The sequence below is a fragment of the Nannospalax galili genome, unplaced genomic scaffold (assembly GCF_000622305.1).
Source record: "Nannospalax galili isolate Female #2095 unplaced genomic scaffold, S.galili_v1.0 scaffold682, whole genome shotgun sequence".
Classification (NCBI taxonomy): domain Eukaryota; kingdom Metazoa; phylum Chordata; class Mammalia; order Rodentia; family Spalacidae; genus Nannospalax; species Nannospalax galili.
This window is the reverse complement of record NW_008348076.1, coordinates 240,704-249,789: the sequence shown is the minus strand read 5'-3', so window position 1 is coordinate 249,789 and position 9,086 is coordinate 240,704. Positions and strand designations below refer to the sequence as shown.

The 9,086-nt window shown below is 37.2% G+C and overlaps 1 protein-coding gene across 3 annotated transcripts in view; it reads right to left on the bottom strand.

The window, feature by feature from the left end:
* Window positions 1-336: 336 nt before the first annotated feature.
* Window positions 337-9,086, bottom strand: part of Rel (REL proto-oncogene, NF-kB subunit) — a 44,824-nt gene continuing 36,074 nt past the window's right edge. Inside the window, exons 5-10 of one of the 3 annotated variants that reach the window (XM_029569010.1) lie at window positions 7,632-7,772; window positions 5,307-5,411; window positions 4,987-5,199; window positions 4,134-4,202; window positions 3,938-4,009; window positions 337-2,838 (exon numbers count right to left, since the gene is read on the bottom strand). In XM_029569010.1, coding sequence (XP_029424870.1) covers window positions 2,063-2,838; window positions 3,938-4,009; window positions 4,134-4,202; window positions 4,987-5,199; window positions 5,307-5,411; window positions 7,632-7,772 — 1,376 coding nt within the window. In that variant the 3' untranslated portion in view covers window positions 337-2,062. The remainder of the gene's footprint in view (window positions 2,839-3,937; window positions 4,010-4,133; window positions 4,203-4,986; window positions 5,200-5,306; window positions 5,412-7,631; window positions 7,773-9,086) is intronic. The other 2 variants (XM_029569011.1, XM_029569012.1) reach the window with 2 other exon arrangements.

The following is a 9,086-nucleotide window of genomic DNA, read 5'->3' as shown; positions in this document are numbered from 1 at the left end:
AGGTCTCTGATATATTAGCATCATAATTACATCGCAAGATTGCCAAAATTCTACCATCACTTTGCCACTGGGATTATTTTGCTTACAATCAATTTGGATTACCATTATAATACTGGATTTAAATATATGATTCTTTAAAAAAATCCCACATAATAAAGAAAATATAAAATCATAAAAACCTAGTAATTAAAACTATTTTTCTTTGTACAAAAAGAGAATTCTATTAATAATATCTTGAAAGTTCAATAACATTTATTAAATGCTTAATATGAGGCAGACACTGCAAACTGGAGATTTCAACAGTAAACAAATCACAATTTATACCCTTGTGGAGCTTATATTTCAATAAGGGGAACAAATAACGAACTGCTTGGTAAAGTCTACAGAAAAGGGAGGACTAGGAATACTGATGCTTAGCCCAGGCTGGCCTCATCAGGTTACAGCTGAGTTCTGTGAAACCTGAAAAATATCAGAGTGACAAACATCTGGGGGAAGAACATTTTAATAAGAGGGATTATCAAGTACAGAGAGTCTAAGCCTGCTCATTTTAAGGACTATTACCTTCACTCTGAGTGAAACAGAGATTCCTGGATGGTTTTGAGCAAATGAATAATATTTGAATTGTTTACAAATGATTACTAAATCTCTTAATGGGAAATTGATTATAGAGGCACAATGATGTAAGGAAGGTTGTGGACGCCATAGTTCCAATCCAGGGAAGACACAAGGGTGGCTTGGAATAGGTACTAAAAGAAGTCAAAAGAGGGGGCTGGCTAGCTCAGTTGGTAGACTGTATAAAGCCCTGGGTTTGATCCCTAGTACCATACAAACTTGGTGTGGTGATGCCTGTCTGCTATCTACTGCACTCAGGAGGTGGAAGCTGGAGGATCAGATGTTCAAGGTCATCCTTAGCTACATAGCATGTCTGAGGCCACACTGGGATGCATGAGACTCTGTCTCAAACAAAAAGTCAAAAGATGTGGTCAACTCTGGATACGTACTGAGGGAAGGAAGGGCTTACTTGATTTGTGGATGGGTCAGATGGAAATGGGAGGATGACACCAAAGTTTCTTGGGGTACAGAGCAACTAGAAGCATGGCATGACCAGTTACTGAGCTGGCAAGGGCTGAAGGGGAAGCAAATGTGAGAGAGTGGATAAAAATGCAGGTTTGGATACACTGAATTTAAATTTAAATTTGTTTTCTGTTGCTTTTTTCTTCTCCTCCTCCTTCTTTCCCTGCAGTTTGAACCTATGGTCTTGCAAATTTTAAACAAGCTCTGCAACTGAGCCAACATACCTAGCCCTTTTCTATTTTTATTTTGTGACATGGCATCCATAAGCTGCCCAAGCTGGATTTGAACTTGCTATGTAGCCCAGGCAGACCCTGAACTTGTAATCTCAAGTAGGTGGACTTGCAGGCACAGGACAGCATACCTGGTTAGATTTCTTGCTATCAGTGTCAACTAGGCAGTTTTATGAGATCAGAGGAAGTGAGCACATCTACGAAAAAAAGGTTCAAGGAAACTTCTCTTGAAAATAGGGGTACAGAGCTAATTTTATAAGCAACTTTAAAGATATGGGTTCAAATGATATAAAACAAAAAAACTCGCATACCTTGAAAGCTCATTTCAACACACACACACACACACACACACACACACACACACACACACAGAGTCTAAGAGATACCAAGAAACCTCAGAAAACCCCTTAGGGGTCACTTTGGCCTATGGGCCTCAAAAATAATAAGGAATTAATTTTTCCAATGGCATAGCCATTACGTTTTACCTTACATTTGCTTGAAAGCAAATATCAGTTCATTTAACTAATACATTAATACATTATGAAAGAAACAAAGAGAGTTTGGCCTAGGGAAATTTGGTAGAACTATGAAGGTACAATTTATATCACACACACACACACACACACACCCCTTTCAAAAGGAGGAACAGTAGAGCCTTTTTAAGTTTCTATTTCTGAATTTTCTTTTTACGAACAGTTCCAATTTTATATTCTATAAACCCAAAGTGTTACAGCTAACTGAAGTCCTGCAAGTTATACTTAAAAAAAACCATATGCAAAGGAGTCACTCAATTGCTCACTTTGCAGTGGGTCAATACTTGAATACTGACTACTTTGAATAAAATTATGATTATTTGTATTAGTATCAGTTGGTGGTCCAGGCTCATTTATCAGGCTGTTATCTGCACAAGTGAAGTTTGATCGTTCAAATGCTTCTGACTGTGAAACAAAAACAGAATTGGAACTCGGGCCTGCTGACACGGTGGAAGAAGACATGTGATGCAGCTGCCTCAGGTCTCTTGGGTCTAACCTTGAATTACATGAGGGGTTTTCAAGATTGATGCTCACAAGTCTTGGATTATCAGTCTGCCCCATGCTATCACTGCTGGTTGTCATCACATTCACTGGGTGATTAGAGAGCATGTTGGCATCAGAGATACTATATAAGTCAGTTGGTGACATGGATGATGTTTCCATTCTAGCTAGGTCATCAGTATTATAAATGCAAGCATTAGAAACATTTAACTCACTCACGTCAGGAACTTCCAGGAACTGTGGGATACCTTGTGAATTAGAGGAAAGTGTCCCTGCTGAAAAACTACCCAATGAATTTGTATTAAGTGAGCGTGAGGTGGGGTGGCGCACTGATGACCAGCTTGAAGGCTGAGGTACCACTGAGGGCATGGCGGGTGGGTGATGTGGCAATGCACTTGAGATGGACACAGATGAAGAATAGTAGGGTTCTGCTTGACTGGAGATCCCTGAAGACCTGGGCATTTCTGGTACAACTGCACCATGAGAAAACAAGTTTGATTCTGTGGAAGAAAAATAGGTTTTACAAAATTCAGATAAACAAAATTATATAAAGCATTATTTCTAAACTGAAATAACACTAATAACTTTACAGGGAACTGATACATTTCAAACTTAAAAAATTTTAAGCACTAAAATTATTATAGTAGTTCAAAAGAGAATTCTCTAATATATAAACCCTTATAAATACATAAAAATGATTTTCTTAAGTTATTTTGGCACATGTAATTTTATTTCAGTTAAATATGAAAATCCAGCTTCTTAAGCCATATATGTACTTTCTTTAAAAGTGAAAGGTAAGTATCAGAATTTCAATTAACACATATCAAATAGTCAATATCATCTCATAGTCTACACTGAGGAGAAAATGGAGCGACAGAGAAAACATTTATTATGTAAGACTGAAAAATGTACCTAATCTTTAAGACATACTAAGATATGACCCTAAGGTACTATAAAGTTCCCCATAAGAAAAAAAATAAGGAAAAAAATTCTGTATATATTTATATATTACACAAATACCACACATACAAAACCGGGGAAAAGTGTGAATTTAAGGCTATAAAAGGGAGCATTATTTAACCCAGGGGTTGGCAAATTATTTTCTATAAAAGGCAAGATAATGTTTTAAGATTTGTGAGGTGAACAGCCACTGTTGGAACTATTCACCTGCTATAGTGCAATTAAAAAAGGGGAGGGGCATCTAGGTCTGGGGTTGGAGTTCAGTATCAGAGCACTGGATTAGCATGCCTGAGGCTCTACTCCCAGAAACATTCAAAAAAAGGAGGCGGGGTAGTAGAGACTGTAGACAACCAAATGAGCAGTTATGCTCTGGTGTAACTGGAGCTGTAAACAGATGACTAGCCAGAGCTACATGATTTCTTCCATGACACATTACAATTAGTAAAATTATCAATATATGAACAAAATGTGATTTCTTCTAGAATATATCCCCCAAATATAATTAGTTTCCAACATATGCTTCAGAAGCCCAACCCAGACCAATTTACTCAATATTGAAAGCATAAAAAAAATCTGTTGGAAATATTTTAAAAGCAGTTACTTATTTCTAAAAAGTGGAATCCTGCTATGATAAAATACCTTTTTTGATGAACCGTCCTTCTCCAACTGACATTTGGGGGACTGCTCTTTGTCTCTCAGGGAAATTAACTGCTATGATAAAGGTATTCCATTATTAATGTAATTTGAAAAATAGTTCAGCATTTAGAAAAGTTTTAAAACAGTAAAGCAAACAAATCAATCTACTGAAATATAAATGAATCCAAAATATTCTTACCACAATCTTGCAGCAGTTTCTGAAAAAGTAGATTTGTTTTTTGTTTCTTTGATTTATTGCCATAGGCATCTGAATAAAAGGAAACCAAGAAAGCAGGTAAATCATCATGGGATTGTTCTTCCTCTCCATTAATGAGCAGATGGCTTATTAGCATACAGAAAATACTTTAAATGTGTTTAGTATAGACTTAGTAAGCATATTATTGTAGAATATGTCCCAGATCAGTTGTAAAGGGGGCTTTTCTCAAAAAAAAGCTGAAAAGTCATTTTTTTCTTAAAACAGCTATTAAGTCAACATGAATTAATGAATTAAGGTCTGATAAGATATAGACCAAAATAGACATCACTTTCTGATTAATAAAATTTGAACCTATACAAAGGGCACAATAAGGACAAAAGTATTACATATATATACTTTGATCAAACAGTTTGGATACTCTAAAATTATTCAAACTTACCTAAGAGATTCAAAGAGCATTAAAATCACACACACACACACACACACCCTGAAAATTTTCAGGTCAAAGTTTATCTTAAAATCCTCCTAGCATGGTCAGCTTACAAAAGTGGCCTGCTACTTGGGCTGAGAAGTAGCTCAGTAGGTTCAGCACTCACTTCATACACATAAAGCCCTGCACTTGATCCCTAATACCACATTAAAAAGAAAGAAACAAACAAAAACCAAAAAACAGTATGGTGGCACACTTCTGTTAATCCTCACAATCAGAAGCTGGAGTGGAGGCAGGAGGATCAGAAGTTCATTCATCCTCAGCTACACAGGGAGCTCAAGGCTAATCTGGGCTAATGAGATCCTGTTCTCAATTGTACACACCATTACTACCAAAATGCCATACCTTTTTCATCTGGCAGATATCTGAAATCCATAGACTCACTAACTTCCTGATCAGAAGGTCGCCGCAGCTGCATTTTTACTGTCACCGGTTCCAGTATAGCTCTGCAATATGGAGGAGTCTTGAAAACAATGGCTACTTGACGGTGCACATCAGCTTGTGAAAAGATGCCTTTCGCCTCCCAGTCATTCAATACAAAACGAACTTCTATATCATCTAGAGAATAAGAATTCAAAGAAATAGTAAGAGTGGGGAAACAAAGTAAAACACACCTATTAATCTAAAATATATTCTTAATTCAATGAAACAAAACAGATAAATACCTTTTTGAACTTTGTCACAAAGTAGAAATATTTCATCTCCTCCCCTGACACTTCCACAGTTCTTATTTACACGACAAATCCTCAATTCTGCAGTATTTGGGGCACCTAAATTGAAAGGATTTTTAAAAGAAAAGTTGCTCTCTCAGTATTACATTTTATTATAAGGAGCAGAATTTGAGGAAAATCATTTATAAAAATATATAAAAATTTTAGTGTACAAAAGAAACTAAATATTCGAGTGTGCTTTGTATGTATGTTTACATTCACGTGAGTGCAGCCATATGTGCCAGGGCATGCGTATGGAGGTCAGAGGTCAGCCTCAGGTGCTGGTCTTCACTCACTGCCTTGTTTACAGGGTCTCTCTGTTGCTCACAGCTGAGTGCACCAGACTAGCTTGCCTGTGAGCTTCCAGCAATTCCATCTCTGTTTCCCATCTGTGGTAATGGCATTCAGGGATCATAGACACACGTGCTACTGTGTCTGGCTTTTTACATGGGTTCTGGGGATCCAAACCCTTGTTGTCAGGCTTGTGCAGCAAGCACTTTTACCCACTGAGCCATCTCCCCAGCCTCAGATTATGTACTTTAATCACACCCATCTGCCCTTTTTCTAGCTACTTTGCCTAATGCAGTTTCGAGCTCTGTGACTTTAACCTCTAGGTAATGATATATTTTCTCAATAACTTTTCTTGTTTCTAAATGGATGACTCTTCCAGTCTATCTAAACACACTCTGACCAGATTAGTCTTTTAAAACCATTGACTATGTCTCTAGGGCAATGAAGTTTCCACGTTTTCTTTTATTTCCCCAATATTATTATGACAGCTGTCACAAGCATTCAAAGCTGTCCATGAGAAGGATATTCTGACCTATCTTGGTAATACTCCTGTCTCAGGATCCTTCTACATGCAAAACAGATGAAGCAAACACCACTGGTGAATGTGTGCGTGTGTGTATACAAAAATATTTCAAGATCTGTTTTAAAATATTTTCAAGTAAATTTCTAAATCCTTTGATGTAGTATTTGCCAAATTTATAGTTCTGAAAATTAATTTTAGAGATATTTGCATAAGATATGCACATACAAGAGCCAATGAAATGGCTAAGCAGGTAAAGGTGTCTGCTGCCAAGGCTGACAACTTGAGTTCGATCTCAGGAACATACACGATGGAAGAAGAGAGCTGACAAGACTCCTTCAAAGTTGTCTCTCACCTCCACATGTGGACGTGCGCACACACATACAAAAAATAAATAAATGTAAAAAATGCACATGAAGCATATTTATTTCAGTATAATTTGTTTGCAAAAAGGAAAAAGAAACAAAACAAAAACCCTATAACAGGTAATGATTTTCTTATTAAGATACAGCTATATAATAAAATATGTGTGTGGGGCTTGGGGTGTAGCTTAGTGGCCAAGCACTTGCCTAACATGTATAAGGTCCTGGATTCAAATGCCAACACTACTTTAAAATAAAAGAAAGAGATAATGTGATTGAAAAATGTTCAAGACATATTGCCAAAAGAAAAGTTTTGGTGTTTTTGTTTTGTTTTTTGAGACAATGTCTCATGTAATCCAAGCTGGCTTGAATTCACTAAGTAGCTGAGGATAGCTTTTTTTTTTAAAATCTTTTTGAAACAGGGTCTTCTTGTAGCTCCAACTGTCCTGGAACTCACTAGGTAGACCAGGCTGGCCTCGAACTCACACAAGACCCACCTGCCTCTGCCTCCCAAGTGCTGTGATCAAAGGCATGCGCTACGACGACCACGCCCGGCGCCTGAGGACAGCTTTGAACTCCTGGATCCTCTGCCTGTACTTCCCTAGTGCTAGGATTATAGCTGTGTACCACAATTCCTGACTTGAAAAAGTTTTTTAAAAAGATCATTGATCTCTTTTTTTAAAGTTACCACAATTAAATTGGGTGATGGTAATAAGACTGTGGTGTGTGTGTTTATAAGAAGGAACTGGTGCAATGCACACCTGGGGACAGTGACCATCTTTGGAGGATGTGATTATAGGTCCTTTTCGTTACCTTTTTTATTTATGAGTGTGTGTGTGTGTGTGTGTGTGTGTGTGTGTGTGAATTTTTCCTGTAATAAACATACTTTTTCTTTTTGTTTCTTGAGGCAGGATCCTACTGTGTAACCCACGATGCCTCCAAACTTGTGATCCTTCTGCCTCTGCATTCTGAGTGCTAGGATTACACGCAGGGGCCACCAATCCTGGCTAACATACTCTTTTTCTAGTTGTGAAAACACTTAGAAATTTAACAATTAAGGAAATAAAACAAGCTAAGAGTACATATGTAAGAAAATAAAGCACTTACGGTTGTCATAAATTGGGTTAGAAACAACAGGAGGAAGAGCTGTTGTCAAGTTACCATGTTCATCAGGAAGGAAAACTTGAAAACACAGCCTCACCACATTTAGGTCGCAGTCTTCAATGTCGAGCAGCTGCTGTTCAGGGACTGAACAGTACATTGGGCTTTGTTAGAATGCAGAATAGTTACACAGACTAAAATCCTGTTAGGTCTTTCTCCTTGCTCACAACATGCAAGGACAGTAGCATATAAATCTGAGCAAAACTAGGATGGTACACAATCTTAGGAATATCTTTTATTACCAGTAGTCACAATCTAACAGTGTATGTTCAATTATAGTCAGGTTCAGGAAGTAACTATACCTGGAATCTGGGACTTAAGGGTAGAATCACAAACTGACAATAACAAATCAATAATTACAAGTATGAATACAAATTATGTATAAGAGGGAATAAGCATTTACTCATTCAACAAATAATATTTGATCAAGTCTAAATTTTCTTTTAAATCTAGAATTATAATCATCCCCATTTTTAGTTAAGACATGACTTTAAAAAAAAATTTTATGTGTATGAGTGTATTGCCTGCACTTAAGTAAGTGCACCTGTATCATGCAATGCCGCGGAGGTCAGAAGAGGGTTTCTGATTCCCCTGGAACTGGAGTTAAGGATGGTTTGTAGGTGCCATGTGGGTGTTGGGAATCAAACCCAGGTCCTCTGCAAGAGCAGTCGGTGCTCCTAACGGCTAAGGCATCTCTCCAGTCCAAGACATTGACTTTAAAGAGGTGGAATTATTTGTCCAAAGTTTCATAGCTAAGTGGTAGGGTAAAAATTTGAACTCAGAGGGCTGGAGAGATCGCTCAGCAGTTAAGAACACTAACTGTTCTTGCAGAAGACCCAGGTTCAAATCCCAGCACCCACATGGCAGCTAACAACTGTTCATATCTCCAGTTCCAGGGGATCCGATGGCCTCTTCTGTCCACTGCGGGCTTTGCACGACATGGGTGCACTTACCTACATGCAGGCAATATACACGTACACATAAAATAAAAATAATAAAATTTAAAAAAATTGAACTCAGATTACTGAGTTCAGCAATTTGAAAAATTACTCTCTGTTAGAACATTTATTTATGTTTTACATAAAAATGACATACATAGGGGCATACTAAAATTTACACCAACATTTTAGAGAGGAAATGACAAGATGCCAGATGATGTAAGATAGCCAGCTTCCCCACAAAACTTGATGTGCAAAATAAATTTGTTTAAAATTAATTGTATAACAGGAAAGTTTTACAGTTCTGAAAAAATTAAAAAGCTCATTACAGAATACAGTACAAGAACAGCTTGCTTACAGTGAGGTTTGAAAAGAAATGCAATTATAAAACAAAATATAAATGCAATTATAAAACAAAATATTACTGCCTTTTGAAAGAATACTCTAAGCCTGTAACATCATT